This window comes from Bombina bombina, chromosome 8 (assembly GCF_027579735.1).
Source record: "Bombina bombina isolate aBomBom1 chromosome 8, aBomBom1.pri, whole genome shotgun sequence".
Taxonomy (NCBI): domain Eukaryota; kingdom Metazoa; phylum Chordata; class Amphibia; order Anura; family Bombinatoridae; genus Bombina; species Bombina bombina.
The window spans coordinates 268,348,503-268,365,473 of record NC_069506.1 but is presented as its reverse complement, the minus strand read 5'-3'; the positions used below and the strand labels follow the sequence as shown (position 1 = coordinate 268,365,473).

At 39.4% G+C, this 16,971-nt stretch overlaps 1 protein-coding gene across 2 annotated transcripts in view; it reads right to left on the bottom strand.

Annotated features, from left to right (window-relative positions):
• Nucleotides 1-294: 294 nt before the first annotated feature.
• Nucleotides 295-16,971, bottom strand: part of LOC128639127 (histone-lysine N-methyltransferase 2A) — a 173,706-nt gene continuing 157,029 nt past the window's right edge. For both annotated transcript variants that reach the window (XM_053691296.1, XM_053691295.1), the window contains one exon: nt 295-6,374. In XM_053691296.1, the coding sequence (XP_053547271.1) occupies nt 6,099-6,374 (276 nt within the window). In that variant the 3' untranslated portion in view covers nt 295-6,098. The remainder of the gene's footprint in view (nt 6,375-16,971) is intronic.

Below are 16,971 nucleotides of genomic sequence, written 5' to 3'. Positions count from 1 at the left end.
GTGTTTTGTGCAACTTTTTTGTTTTGGGAAAACAGTTAACCACAGCTCTGGGATTGCAGTAAAAATTAAAGTGTAAATGGCGATTGTGCTAGCGCAAAACCGTTTGCACCTCACTTGTAATCTAGCCTGTGTGTTTATATTTCCCCTTTGCAGACTATAAACACATAGCTATATGAAAGCAATAATAAAACGCACTAAAATAATGAAACATTTTCTTTTTATGTCCCTTTAAAATAACGTTTGTTGCATTACCCAGATAAAGCAATTTCTAGTTAAAAAAAAAACTACAAACACTTGTTTTTTTTTACATCAATAAACTGGACATGTTTAATAAGTAAACTAATCACTTAAATAAAAAAAAGTGCATAGAAAAAAAGCAAACATGTTTTAAACTCTTCTGTGTAGATTTTACAATTATTTACACTATACATTCAAATAGCTCCACAATTCTTATTTCATATGGAACATTATAACATTTTTCCTTCAATTCTGATGCGTTTTTATGTTTTCCCCACTTAAATAACACTGATAAAACTACGACACTTTCCGCTTTTTTTCTTATATTTAAATATTAAAAAAAAAAACAAAACAAAAAAAAAACTAAGTAAAACACAAAGATTTGGAAGAGCAGCAGGAACAGCATGAAGAGATTTTACACATGATGGCAGTTGTAAGTTACAAATGAGCTTGTATATATCTATATATATGTGTATATATGTATATCTAGCATCAGCAGAAAGGTCTGTACACTTGTGGCACAGACCAGCTTAAAATACATTGATATCTAGAATAAAATCACGAACACCGGGTTTGTTTTATTTCAACCATAGATGCATGGGGCTGCTGCCCCGAAGATTCAGAAACAGAATACTAACTGCATTAAAGTTATTGTACAAATCACGAGCAGACACAGGCAGAAGAATGATATAGGATTGTAGGGAGAACACACTGCATGAAAAACTGTGTGTAAATCCTGACTAAAAGAAGCTCAGAAGTTATGTCAAGTAGTTTATAACTCAAAAGGTTAAGGAGATTTCTGTTCATTTCCATAGCTGTGTGTATGTATATACAGTATATATATATGTTACGGGTAAAGTCAGATATCCGGGTAATACTAGTACATTACCTAAGCGGCTGTGGGTAAAGTCTGATGTACTGTAATTCCCCTAGATACACTATTTTTTTTTGCAGGGGGGGGGGGGGGGGGGTGCCCCGCCAATCCTCTGGCAACCATCCCAAGTGAACCTTGGGGAATTAGGTTTACAAGGGGGCTTTGCCACCCTTGAACACTCCAGGCGGACGCAAAAAAGATAGTGAAGATGGGGGAATTACAGTGCATGCTATGTATGTTTGATGCAGGATTTATGGTCTTACATCAGGCTTTACCCACAGCCGCTTGGTTAATATCCGTTTTACCTGGGTAATCCTAGGATTATCTAATATCTGACTTTACCCATAACATATGACTCAAATGGAATAGGCACTCCAAAAATGATATTCACCAAGTTCTTGTATTCAAATTGTTAATTCATGAAGACTCAATATTTTATTGCAGTGAGCATAACCGATGTTTCAGCCCACACCTGGGCTTTTCTCAAGGTAACGTATATATATATATATATATATATATATACACATACACACACACAGCAAATCAAGCATGTTTGGAGATGTCAGAGGAAACTTGGCTGCTTTGGATGACTTGTGAATTTGTTTTTGGAAGATGTTCTCCATGTGCTTAACCAATATGTACAGACTGTACAAACTCACTTTACTGATCTCTGTATAGGGTTACAATAAAATTGCAGATCAGGTAATGTTCGTAGCCCAAAATACAGGCTTTGCCTGAGACATGAATAATGGCAGACAGAGCATGTCTAACATATGGGGTTGTACAAGCGTAAAGCATGTGTGCCCAAAAAGAAGGCAGATTGCAGCACTACAGACCCTGGTCTCATTATGGACACCCCAAGTTTAAAGGATAAAATGAGTTCTGCAAGCGACAAAGCAATAACCTATTCAAAGACCATAAAAACAAACTAAAAAAAACCTGATTCAGGCCATGCGTAGTTTAGCAAAATGAAATGCTCGGTGGGGCATCTGACCTGTCAAACTAATCTGATTAAGTGGCAGGCTACACAAATGAGATATGCACTTGATGGAGATCTGGATTACCTGAATTACCAGGTGAGAGGTAGTCTAATGGAGATCTGCTTTATCAGATGGACTGGGATTTGGTGCTGGATTAGCGGTTGCGGCATGATCTGGGTGGCAATGCCCCATTGCCAGAAAATAGCATAAGGGCAATGGCTAAAGGACAGATCTGACTTGTCACAAAAAATGCAACCTCGAGTGACAGCAATATCTAAATAGTTGAGCTATGATCTGGTGTCAGAATAGCATCTGTTTTAAGAGTTATGTACAAGTGATGTCTACTCTGGTGGGGATCTTCCATGTCAGCAGGAAAGGAATCCAGTGTAAAAAGCAATACTTTGTCTCAGTGGAGATCCACTTTGTCAGAATGGCTGGAATCTGGTGTGAGAGTGATGATTAAAAAATAATTCTCAGTGGAAGGAAATGTAGATTTTAGATGATCTTGTAGAGTGCCACAAAGCCATGAGATTATGGGATAGAATAAACCCTGTGAGGTGATATAGATAAAAGAATACCCATATTCTGGGCCTATGACTTAGTGAAAGTATTTATCACTAGTCCTTTATGTTAGTTTGCTTCACAATGATTCTGCTTTGTTTACATCTCTTTAATGTACTAATCTAGCATTGAAACCTAGTGCACAAGTTAGTGGTACTAATTCAAACATTTTGTTAAAGGCATATGAAAAAGAGTCATAAATTGTATATCCGTCTGATATGAAACTAAAAATTGTTCTTAATGATTCCATTTTAAACAACTTTCTAATTTACTTCTATGATCAAATTTTCTTTATTTTTTTGGTATCTTTTGTTGAAAAGATTTGAAAGAATGTTATACATTTGCAAGAGCAGTAGAGGGCAGCACTATTTCCTGCCATGTAGTGCTCCAGATGCCTACCTAGGTATCTCTTCAACACAGAATATCATAAAAATGAAGCGCATTTGACTATAGAAGTAAATTGTTAACGGGATGTTCTGTCTGAATCACAAAATATTTTTTGGGGGTTTTATATCCATTTAAGCTTTTCAAAATCAATTTAGGAAAGTATGTTTATTCTTTATGTCACTGGATTTAAGCCTAGTAAAATGATTAAGTAATGCATGCAAATGTTTGGCTGAGTAGCATCATAACAAATAAGACAATGTTTGTTTGTTAAACACAACAATAAAGAAGTATGCAATGGGCATAACTACATGATTAAACGCTTGAGTTTCTAATGATAAAGCAAGCTGTCTTCACATTGATTTACTTGGCATTTAGGAAAAAACCTTTGTTATTTGTGCAGATTATAAATAAGATACATTGAGTGTTCAGAAAATATAGGGGGCGAAGAGTATTCTTCTCCTCCCCGCCATCACAGTACAAGAAAGGAAAATAAAGGAAGATAAAATCCACAAGGAAGACCATCCAGAAGAATGAGGTTCAGTGTTGTCTGTCCCCAACCCCCTTTTCTCTCCATTGGATAATACAATCCAGTAAAAGTGTTGGATGATGTGGGGTTCACTGTCATAACAGTAGACGTACGAGTATGTTGCATATAAAGTAACAACCCTTCTGCTGCAGGACTGTATGAAAGAGGAGCTCCTAAACTATCTATGTTTATTATATATATTGTTTATTGTATACAGGACCAGCTTCCCATCGATCTCTGTCATCTGAAGTCTTAATGTAGTATCCAACAGTGCTTGACTTCCCCATATTAATCCTAAACCCAGCATTTCCTAAGAACTGGCCTGATTAACTGGTGCCTTCACGTCTCACAGGGTAGTCAGTAGGAAAATAAGCATTTTTAATAAATAGATAAATACTAAAAGATCCTGATTCTCTGCTTGGTGTCTGCATCCTCATGAGACATGAAACAAGTCACTTATACTTAGTTACGGACTTCTTCCAAGTCTGTTCTAAATAATAATCTACATGCTCAAGTGGAGAGGAAGAAATGTACAAAAGATTTACAATTTTACTAAATGAAAATGTCCTTTGCAGCAGCCTATGATAAAGGAAACTTCACATTTATTAAAAAAAAAAAATATTTCCTTTTAAAAAAATAAACACCTAAGATCCAAACCTTGTTTGGACCCTGCATCCCTCCCCATTTTAAGTGCTTCCTTAACTGTCTTAAGTGCTTCCAATAGAAAAATATAGAGACTATATACATTTTGTAAAAAACCTTTTAAATACTACCAAAATAATAACATAAGATGTAAACGGAACAAGGGAGATGCTTATACATGGAGAAATATTTTAGGGGATATATGAAAATGGAAAGAGCACTGCAGTGCTGGGTAGTGACATCTCCCTGCTCCTGTATTGCATGATTTCACACTTGTCATTAAATATTAAATAAATATATTTTCGTGCAACTGGGAGAGGCCAATATTTCCCTCTAGTTATCATTCCCAGCCAACACCACTTTTTTTTCTGTCTACCCATAAACACATTTAAACACTAAAAAAACCACAAGTGATATGACAGCCAATCAAAATACTTTTCTTGGATTAGATGATATGATTGGATGTTACCATCAGGTGCTGTTCCTCTCTTGCAGACCATGGAGTTGTGATAGGGACTTTGTTGACCACCCTAGTTATATACTGTATAGCTCTTATACACAACTATGGCCCCATAATTCACTATCTTCATTTAATAGAGCAGTAGGCTTCTATTGGCAAACCGAGTCTGGTAACAATCCAATTCCAGATTGCTGTAACTTCCAAAGATGACAGTCAATTCTGCAACGTGTCTTGCTACATTATTTAGGTTGTCATCAGATGCTGTCACAGGTATTATTTTTTTTTATGGTGGTTGGATGTAACATACTTTCCTGCATACTAGTTCATCCTCAGTTTTGACTGTCTAATCTCATACCTCTCTAGTTCAGAGCAGTGCATAGTCTGAGACATCAAAAGGGTATGCAAGAGCCTTGGTACAACCATGCTTGATTTTTATAGAGACCACACAGTGAAGACCAAGTAGCTACTCTGTCACCACCTTAAAGAAAGTTCCCTATACTCCTTAATGTTGTGCAGGGCATAGAATTTGTATACATTATTCGCACTAGAATGTAAAGGGAAACATATTAGCCTTCAACAGCAGTATTTCAAGGGATAATTTCACATTTTGATTCTTGCAGCTAGCCAATTTCAAATGCCCACAGTGCCAAACAGTGTTAAGCATATTAGTAAAATAAATATTACAACACAATTTTAATTGTAAATGAAGTCTACCTCTTCAATGATTGAAGACAACAAAGTAGGTACCATTATTCAGTGCCTGTTCATGATCAGTGTAGGGATACACAGAGCAATGTTTCTATTATTAATATTGTATAGAAGCTCAGTATCATGCAGCACAGTGTTATATATATTTGCTTGTACATCCATGAGAATCAGTCAGTGCATTTTTATTAACCCTTAATAAAGGGATGGGAAGAGGTCTAAAATATTAGGAAAGTTGTAATGTGGGTTAGTAATTCCACAACAGAGAGAGAGGCTGGTGAAAACAGATAAAACCTCTCAATACCATATACCCCACATTGTCACTGACAGCAAAACATTATTTATTTCATACTGTATTATAATACTACCATTGAGGATGTTACCAAGACAAGTTGGGTAGTTGCTTTAAGGAGGAACAAGCCCCATGTTAGAGTATAGGTGCTCCCTGTGTGGTTGGAGTAAAATCAGCACCAGGCAGACCAATGCATCATTGGCTTTGTAATCTGGTTCCCTGCATCTTAGGGTCCATGCCCCCTGTTTATAGGAATGGGTTTAACAACTGATTATTCATTTGTATTTGAAGTAGGTTTGACACTCGGTATCTCTGGAGTGGATTTGGCATATTAGTGTTCTGCCTGAAGTGGATTCAGTGACAGTTTCATGTGTTTCTTGAGGGTTTTTTAAGCCAGCTTGGTCAGTGTTCTCTGGGTGGCTGGGTAGTAATGGTCAGTTGAGAAATTTGCGGCATTTCTTGGTCCCGCAGTTGCAAGCCAGTTTGTTGCTGGCATCCTCAATAGGAAACTTGTAGTCATAAGTTAGTTCCTCACCACGGTAGATCTTGCGCATGGCAAAGATTACAATGTGTTTCTGTCCATCAATAGGAATGACCCGTGAGTAGCAGTTGGGTTCACAAGAGTGGTTGATGAAGCGAGCTGCATTTCCGTGCATTGTAGCATCCACCACCTCAGTCTCATCAATGCGGAACATGTAGCATCCGATGCCCTGCACAAAATGACATTACAGTTATACATCGCTCAACTGTCTCTATACAGTGTGGCTTGTTCATTATTAACATGTAAAAAATGTGTTTGTCATACTCGTGTGGTAGCATATTCAGTGGTTACATACCCTCATCTACCTTTTAAATACTGTTCCCCTTTTTATTGATGGCTCCAGTTCTGTTTCTACCTATTTGTAGTATATATAGTGGATATTTCATGCTATTGTTTAGTACTATAGTTTGATATTGTGAGAGAGTAGAGTTTGTCTAATAATGGAGTGTGTCTTTTACGTTCAGTAAATGAAAAACAAAATGTATGCTTACCTGATAAATTTTATTCAATTAGTTCACTAAGAGGAGGCAAAAATACCTCTGACATACCAGAGTTTTAATCCCTTCCCCTCTCCCATATACCTCAGTTAAACATATGGTTGAGTAGATAGAAGAGACAGAAAGTGATGGCACTACTAAATAGTAATATATTGGGATGGGCTAATAAGAATATACAACTGGCCTTATAGTCAGTAATTGTAGCCCAAAGGTGCTTTGTACAAATGAACACTTATTCACATATGCAACCACAGACAGTTGCAAAAAAAATGGGTACACCTGCAGCACTCTAATCCCACAAATATTAATATGAGTATAGCGTGGTGTGTGTGAAAAGAATTTCCGTCATTAAAACATCAAACTTTAATAGATATGATTAAAAATGGGCACTCTTTAAAAACAACAAGAGAACTATATGGTTGTTCATTGTCATTTCCTGAATCTTATACAGTGGCTGTCATAGATTATAACATCATTGACCACAAGCGGAAATATTTCCAATTAAATTTACTGTTCAATGTAAAGCATTATTTAAGGAGACATCTCCAATTGCTACTTTACAAATAACTAGGAGGTATAATATTTACCACTTAATATGAGCAGAACCCACTAACACCCAAGAATCACCATTAAGCTGTTGTCACTAGGCTTTACTGTTTGCACCTAACATTGATAAAAGGCCAGATCAACAGTTTTATATGTTTCACAGTTATTAACTAACAGAAACCGGAGGAAATATAGACAAGCCCGGTGTATCCCGTAGTTAAACTGACAAGTTTATACCTTAATTTATCCTGGTTTACAATAATTCCAGGGAAGCTGACAATGAACAACCATATAGTTCTCTTGTTGTTTTTAAAGTTTGATGTTTTAATGACTGAAATTATTTTCACACACACCACGCTATATTCATATTAATTTGTGTGGGATTAGAGTGCTGCATGTGTACCCCTTTTTTTGCAACTGTCTGTGGTTGCATATGTGAATGAGTAGATAGAAGAAACAGAAGAGCAGGAAAGACAAAGCGTGGCAAATTAAATGCAAAACAAGTACTGCCACAAATGATGTAAAGAAAGGACAAGGCTTGCGTGGTCTCCATCATGAAAGAAATTAATTTTTTGCAGGTAAATATACATTTTGTTTTCATTCATAAGTTGGTGAGATATCATATGTTGGATTCTATATCCAAGCAGTGAAGACCACAAGACCAACAAGAAACAGGACAACAGTCCAGGCAGGTACAGTATGTTACTGATCAGCCAATGCGGCCCACAGAACTTTCCTGCCAAAAGCAGCCTCTGAAGAGGCATACATGTCAATATTGTAGCATTTTGTAAAGGTATGTAAAGAACACCTAGTAGCTGCCTTACAAATCTATTATATGAAAGCCTCTTTATGGAATGCCCAAGAAGTGGCAACTGCTCAAGGGGAATGAGCAGTAATGAGCTTAGGGGGAGTCTTCCCCGCTACCAACAACCAGGTAGTCCATACGAATCAAGGCCTTAAAGGGACATGAAAGGCAAAAATTTCTATAAATGATTGTAATGTTTCCAAGAAGAATAATAACATGTAATTGGAAACGTCATTGGTGACGTCAGAGTAATTTTTTCCCTTTGTTCGCCGCGTGTTAATAACAGGTTTGATACGAATCAAAGCCTAAACAAAACAGCGAGTATCAGGAAGTTTATCAATCTTTCTATGAAATAAGAGAGAATGCCAAGAATAATTATGAGTGGAACACCATGAAATATAGGTTTTCCAAACCCTATGATAAATCTTACTTGAAACAGACTTACAAGCCTGTATCATAGTGTTAATTACTGAGTCAGAGAAACATCTATGACTAAAAACTAAGCGTTCAATTTTCATGCCTTCAAATTTAGAGATTTGAGATCCTGATGGAAAACTGGGCCTTGAGACAGAAGGTCTGGTCTTATAGGAAGTGACCAAGGCTGGCAAATGGACATTTGGACAAAGTCCGCAAACCAGAACCTGTGAGGCCATGCTGGTGCTATCAGAAACACATAAGATTGTTCTATTATGATCTCTGAGATCACTCCCAGAGGTGAAAAAAGTAAGCAGGTTGGTAAAACCATGGAACTGCTAGAATATTCATAATTTCCGCCTGAGGATCCCTGGACCTGGAGAGGTATCTGGGAAGTTTCTTGTTTAGACGAGAGGCCATCAGATCTATGTCTGGAGGACTCCACATCTGTACAATCTGATAGAACACATCTGGATGGAGAGACTACTCCCCGGATGTAGAATCTGATGACTAAGATAATCCACTTCCAAATTGTCTACACCTTGTATATGAATTGCAGTGATTAGACAAGAATTGGATTCCGCCCAAGAAAGTATTACTTCTTTTATTGCTAGGGGACTGATTGAAACGAATATACGATTCTCTCTTCATAGAGGCCAAGCCCGAAGAGCTCTGTAAATAGCACAGAGTTCTAAGATATAGATTGGTAACCTCGCCTCTCAAGGATTCCAGATTGCTGAGAGACGTGCATCTGTTATGATCACAGTCCAGGTAGGACAAACAAAGGAGGCCCCTTAAACAATAACCACCAAGTCAGAGAGAGTGGAGAGTTGGGATTTAAGTATATCAGTTGTGATAACCGAGTATAATCCCTGCACCATTGGTGCCACATGCAAAACTGTAGCGGTCTCATATGAAAACAAGCAAAAAAGGATTGCGTCCCATACTGCAATTATGAGACCTAAAACTTCCATGCACATAGCCACTGAAGCGAATGATAAGAGACTGAAGGTTTAGACAAGCTGAAACCAATCTCAAACGTCTCTTTTCTGTTAGGGATAGAGTCATGGATACAGAATCTATCTGGAAATCTATTGAGCTAGTACCAAGATATCATCCAAATAAGGAAACACTGCAATACCCTGCTCTCTGATTACAGATAGAAGGGCACCTAAAACTATTATTATTAAACGGAAGATCAACAAATTGGTAATGCTTGTTTAGAAAAGAAAAACGATAGTGATCTGGATGAATTGGATTGTGAAGGTAAGCGTCATGTAAGTCTATTGTGGACATGAAGTGACCTTGCTGAATAACAGGCAGAATAGTTCTTATAGTCACCATCTTGAAAGTTGGGACTCTTACAAAACCACTTAAAGTTTTCAGATCCAAAATAGGTCTGAAAGAATTTTCCTTCATAGGTACAATGAATAGATTTGATTAAACACCCCAATCCTTGTTCCTGCTGTGGAACTGAGAAAAATTACCCCTGAAAGTTCTAGATCTGAAACACATTTCAGAAAGACTTGAGCTTTTACTGGGTTTTTTGTTACTTGTAGGAAAGAATCTTCCCAAAGGAAGTCTTATTTTGAATATTATTCGACACCCCTGAGAAATTATATTCTGAATCCACAGATTTTGGACAGAGTCTGTCCAAAAGCCACACCTTCATATAGGTTTAGGGGCAGGTTTTGGTTTCTTATAAGGCTTGGATTTTTTCCAATTCGAGATGGTCTCCAATTAGGGCCTTAGGGGAAGGAGTGGTTTTCTGTTCTCTATTCGGACGAAAGGAACGAAAACGATTGGGAGCTTTAAATTTACCCTTAAATTTCTTGTCTTGGGGCAGAAAAACTCGGTTACCCTCAGTAATAGTGGATATAATAGAATCCAATTGTGAACCAAAAAGATTTTTACTTTAAAAAGAGAGAGATAATAATCTAGTTATGTACACCATGTCAGCATTCCAAGATGTAAGCCATAAAGCTCTTCTAGTTAGAATGGCTAAACACATGGATTTGACATTGATCTTCCTAACATCAAATATAGCATCACAAATAAAATGATTTGCATGTTGAAGTAAAACAATAATGTTAGATAATTCAGAATCTGAAGACCACTGTTGTGCTTAACTGTCCAATCAAAAAATAGAAGCAGCAGCAACATCAGCCATATATATAACAGGTCTAAGAATATAGCCAGAATGCAAATATGCCCTTCTTGGATAAGATTCAAGCTTCCTATCTAAAGGATCCTTGACTACAGGTAAAGGATACTATTTCTTAAACCTAGAAGAAGTGTTAAAAGAGGTACCAGGCTTAGACCATTCTTTAACAATCACATTAGAGATTTAGACTCCTCAATACCCAAAGTAAACAAAAATTCCTTTAAGAGAGAACAAATATATTCTAACTTAAATAAAAACAACATTTATGCTCACCTGATAAATTTATTTCTTTTTTGACACGATGAGTCCACGGATCATCTTAATTACTAATGGGATATTCACCTCCTGGTCAGCAGGAGGCGGCAAAGAGCACCACAACAGAGCTGATAAATATCACCTCCCTTCACTCCCAACCCAGTCATTTGACTGAAGTCAAGGAGAGAAAGGAAGTAATAAGGTGCAGAGGTGTCTGAAGTTTACAAACCCAACAACCTGTCTCTAATAACAACAGGGCGGGCCGTGGACTCATCGTGTCAAAAAAGAAATACATTTATCAGGTAAGCATAAATTTTGTTTTCTTTTTAATGACACGAGTCCACGGATCATCTTAATTACTAATGGGATCCAATACCAAAGCTAGAGTACACAGATGATACTGGAGGGACAAGACAGGGAACCCTAAACGGAAGGCACCACTGCTTGAAGAACCTTTCTCCCAAAGGCGGCCTCAGCTGAGGCAAAAGTATCAAATTTGTAAAACTTTGAAAAAGTGTGAAGAGAGGACCAAGTTGCAGCCTTGCAAATCTGTTCCACAGAAGCTTAATTTTTGAATGCCCATGAGGAAGCAACAGCCCTTGTGGAATGAGCCGTAACTCTCTCTAGAGGTTGCTGTCCGGCAGTCTCATATGCAAATAGAATGATACTCTTCAGCCAAAAAGAAAGGGAAGTAGCCATAGCTTTTTGACCCTTACGTTTTCCTGAGAAAACCACAAAGAGGAAGACTGACGAAAATCTTTAGTCGCCTGTAGGTAATACTTTAAAGCACGAACCACGTCCAAATTGTGCAAAAACGTTCCTTCTGAGAAGAAGGATTAGGACACAAGGAAGGAACAACAATCTCCTGACTAATGTTCCTGTCAGAAAAAACCTTAGGAAGAAATCCTAACTTAGTACGCAAAACTACCTTATCCGAATAGAAGATAAGGTAAGGAGATTCACACTGCAATCCCGAGAGTTCCGAGACTCTACGAGCAGAAGAAATAGCAACAAGAAATAAAACTTTCCAAGATAGCAACTTAACATCTAAGGAATACATAGGCTCAAACGGAGGCCGTTGGAGAACATTAAGAACTAAATTCAAACTCCATGGAGGAGTAACTGGTTTGAACATAGGCCTAATTCTAACCAAGGCCTGACAAAAAGTTTGAACATCTGGAACATCTACCAGACGTTTATGCAACAAAATAGATAAAGCAGAAATCTGACCCTTCAAAGAACTTGTCGATAATCCTTTTTCCAAACCCTATTGGAGAATGTGATGTCCATTGCCGTCACCATCAGTCCGACTACCTCCATGCACTGAGCAACTGATGGCCAAGGAGTGGACTGAAGGACTCAACAAATATCGATAATCTTTGATTTTCTGACCTCTCTCAGAAAGATCTTCATTGACAGAGAATCTATTATGGTTCCCAAGAAAGTTATCCTTGTACTTGGGATAAGAGAGCTCTTTTGTAAATTTACCTTCCACCCGTAAGAGCGAAGGAAGGATAACACCATGCTCGTGTGGGATTCCGCTAGATGGAAGGACTGTGCCTGGACAAGAATGTTGACCACATAGGGCGCTACAGCAATTCCTCGAGAACGAAGCACCGCCAACAGAGATCCCAGAACTTTTGTGAAGACTCTGGGAGCAGTGGCAAGACCAAAAGGAAAAGCCACAAACAAAGTGTTTGTCCAGAAAGGCTAACCTTAGGAACTTGTGATGGTTCTTGTGAATGGGAACATGCAAGTATGCGTCCTTTAAGTCCACTGTTGTCATAAATTGACCCTCCTGGATCAAAGGAAGAATGGAGCGTATAGTTTCCATACTGAAGGACGGTACCCTGAGGAACTTGTTAAGACTCTTGAGGTCTAAAATGGGCCTGAAGGTTCCCTCCTTTTTTGGAACCACGAATAGGTTGGAGTAAAAACCCTGACCCTGCTCCTGTAAGGGAATGGGAGCAATCACTCCCAGATTGGAGAGTTCTCTTACACAATGTAAGAACACCTCTCTTTTTGTCTGGTCTGCAGACAATCTTGAAAGTAGGAACCTTCCTCTGGGAGGAAAACTTTTGAAATCCAACCTGTATCCCTGGGACACGATTTCTAATGCCCAGGGATCCTGAAAATCTCGGATCCAAGCTTGAACGAAGAAGGAAAGTCTGTCCCCTACCAGATCTGGACCCGGATCGGGGGCATGGCGTTCATGCTGACTTGGTTTCCCTTATTCCAAGGCTGGCTGGATCTCCATGCAGGCTTGGGTTGATCTTGTTTGGCAACGGAAGATGAGGAATTTCCCTTGAAATTACGAAAGGAACGAAAATTACTTTGGTGCCCCTTTGTCTTATTTCTCTTATCCTGAGGGAGAAAATCACCTTTACCTCCCGTGATGTCAGAAATAATTTCCGACAGACCAGGACCAAATAAGGTCTTCCCCTTATATGGAATAGAGAAAAATTTGACTTAGAGGAGACGTCCACAGACCAAGACTTCAGCCATAAGGCTCTGCGGGCCAAAATAGAAAAACCTGATATCTTAGCTCCCAGTTTAATAACTTGAAGGGAAGCGTCTGTGATAAAGGAATTAGCTAATTTGAGAGCCTTTATCCTATCTTGAATCTCATCCAAGGATGTCTCCGTTCTGATAGCATCAGACAGGGAGTCAAACCAATATGCAGCCGCACTGGTGACGGTAGCAATGCACACGGCAGGTTTCCATTGTAGACCCTGGTGTACGTACATCTTTGTGAGTAGGCACTCTAATTTCTTGTCCATAGCATCTTTGAAAGCACAACTATCCTCTATGGGAATAGTAGTTTTCTTAGCTAAAGTGGAAATAGCCCCTTCCACCTTAGGAACTGTTTGCCAAGCTTGCTTGATAGAGTCGGCTATGGGAAACCTTCTTTAAAATAGGAGATGGAGAAAAAGGAATACCCGGTCTCTCCCACTCCTTAGCAATAATCTCAGAAGCTCGTTCAGGAACCGGAAATACATCAGTCGAGGAAGGAACCTCGTCTTGTCCTAGTCTTATCTGTTTAACGTACTGGATTTCTTAGGGACAATCACAACCGTGGAGTCGCTATCATCTAAAGTAACTAAAACCTCCTTAAGCAATAGACGGAGGTGTTCCAGCTTAAATCTAAATGATACCACTTCAGTATCAGCGAGAGGAAGTACACCTTCAGAATCTGAAATCTCTCCTTCAGATGCTACCACGGCATCTTCCTCCTCAGGCATCTGAGAGGAGGACTCCGAAACCGCAACAATTGTATCAGAAACCTCGCTTACTGAATGGCTCGTCTTCCTCTTACGTTTACCCTGCAACATGGGAAAAGCAGACAGCGCATCAGAGATTGTAGAAGACATGAGAGATGCAATGAAGTGCAAATCCCCTTTGATTGTTTATATATATATATATATATATATATATATATATATACATACATACAACTCTGGAACAAATTAAGAAACCACTGCAAAATTATCAGTTTCTCTGGTTTTACTATTTATAATGTGTTTGAGTAAAAACATAATTTATGCTTACCTGATAAATTTATTTCTCTTGTAGTGTGTTCAGTCCACGGGTCATCCATTACTTATGGGATATATTCTCCTTCCCAACAGGAAGTTGCAAGAGGATCACCCAAGCAGAGCTGCTATATAGCTCCTCCCCTCACATGTCATATCCAGTCATTTGACCGAAACAAGACGAGAAAGGAGAAACTATAGGGTGCAGTGGTGACTGGAGTTATAATTTAAAATTTAGAACCTGTCTCAAAAAAGACAGGGCGGGCCGTGGACTGAACACACTACAAGAGAAATAAATTTATCAGGTAAGCATAAATTATGTTTTCTCTTGTTAAGTGTGTTCAGTCCACGGGTCATCCATTACTTATGGGATACCAATACCAAAGCTAAAGTACACGGATGATGGGAGGGACAAGGCAGGAACATTAAACAGAAGGAACCACTGCCTGAAGAACCTTTCTCCCAAAAACAGCCTCCGAAGAAGCAAAAGTGTCAAATTTGTAAAATTTGGAAAAAGTATGAAGTGAAGACCAAGTTGCAGCCTTGCAAATCTGTTCAACAGAGGCCTCATTCTTAAAGGCCCAGGTGGAAGCCACAGCTCTAGTGGAATGAGCTGTAATTCTTTCAGGAGGCTGCTGTCCAGCAGTCTCATAGGCTAAACGTATTATGCTACGAAGCCAAAAAGAGAGAGAGGTAGCCGAAGCCTTTTGACCTCTCCTCTGTCCAGAGTAAACGACAAACAGAGAAGAAGTTTGCCGAAAATCTTTAGTTGCCTGTAAGTAGAAATTCAGGGCACGGACCACGTCTAGATTATGCAAAAGACGTTCCTTCTTTGAAGAAGGATTAGGACATAATGATGGAACAACAATCTCTTGATTGATATTCCTGTTAGAAACAACCTTAGGTAAAAACCCAGGTTTAGTACGCAGGACTACCTTGTCTGAATGAAAGATCAGATAAGGAGAATCACAATGTAAGGCAGATAACTCAGAGACTCTTCGAGCCGAGGAAATAGCCATCAAAAACAGAACTTTCCAAGATAAAAGCTTAATATCAATGGAATGAAGGGGTTCAAACGGAACACCCTGAAGAACTTTAAGAACCAAGTTTAAGCTCCACGGAGGAGCAACAGCTTTAAACACAGGCTTAAACCTAGCCAAAGCCTGACAAAAAGCCTGGACGTCTGGATTCTCTGCCAGACGCTTGTGTAAAAGAATAGACAGAGCAGAAATCTGTCCCTTTAGCGAACTAGCGGATAAACCCTTTTCTAAACCCTCTTGTAGAAAAGACAATATCCTAGGAATCCTAACCTTACTCCATGAGTAACTCTTGGATTCACACCAATATAAATATTTACGCCATATCATATGGTAAATTTTTCTGGTCACAGGTTTCCGAGCCTGTATTAATGTATCAATAACCGACTCAGAGAAACCACGCTTCGATAGAATCAAGCGTTCAATCTCCATGCAGTCAGCCTCAGAGAAATTAGGTTTGGATGGTTGAAAGGACCCTGAATTAGAAGGTCCTGCCTCAGAGGCAGAGACCATGGTGGACAGGACGACATGTCCACTAGGTCTGCATACCAGGTCCTGCGTGGCCACGCAGGCGCTATCAGAATCACGGATGCTCTCTCCTGTTTGATCTTGGCAATCAGTCGAGGCAGTAACGGAAAAGGTGGAAACACATAAGCCATGTTGAAAACCCAAGGGGCTGCTAGTGCATCTATCAGCACCGCTCCCGGGTCCCTGGATCCGTAGCACGGAAGCTTGGCGTTCTGGCGAGATGCCATGAGATCCAGTTCCGGTTTGCCCCAACGAAGAATCAGTTGAGCAAATATCTCCGGATGAAGTTCCCACTCCCCCGGATGAAAAGTCTGGCGACTTAGAAAGTCCGCCTCCCAGTTCTCCACGCCTGGGATGTAGATCGCTGACAGGTGGCAAGAGTGAGACTCTGCCCAGCGAATTATCTTTGAGACTTCTAACATCGCTAGGGAACTCCTGGTTCCTCCTTGATGATTGATGTAAGCTACAGTCGTGATGTTGTCCGACTGAAACCTGATGAACCTCAGTGTTGCTAACTGAGGCCAAGCTAGAAGAGCATTGAATATTGCTCTTAATTCCATAATGTCTATTGGAAGGAGTTTCTCCTCCTGAGTCCACGATCCCTGAGCCTTTAGGGAGTTCCAGACTGCGCCCCAGCCTAGTAGGCTGGCATCTGTTGTTACAATCGTCCAATCTGGTCTGCGAAAGGTCATTTCTTTGGACAGATGAACTCGAGACAACCACCAGAGAAGAGAATCCCTGGTCTCCTGGTCCAGATACAGTAAAGGGGACAGATCTGAGTAATCCCCATTTCACTGACTGAGATACAGGCGCGCAAATGGCACTATGTCCATTGCCGCGACCATTAAGCCGATTACTTCCATGCACTGAGCTACTGATGGGCTTGGAATGGAATGGACACGGCAAGCATTTAGAATTTTTGATAACCTGGACTCCGTCAGGTAAATCTTCATCTCTACAGAATCTATAAGAGTCCCTAGGAAAGGA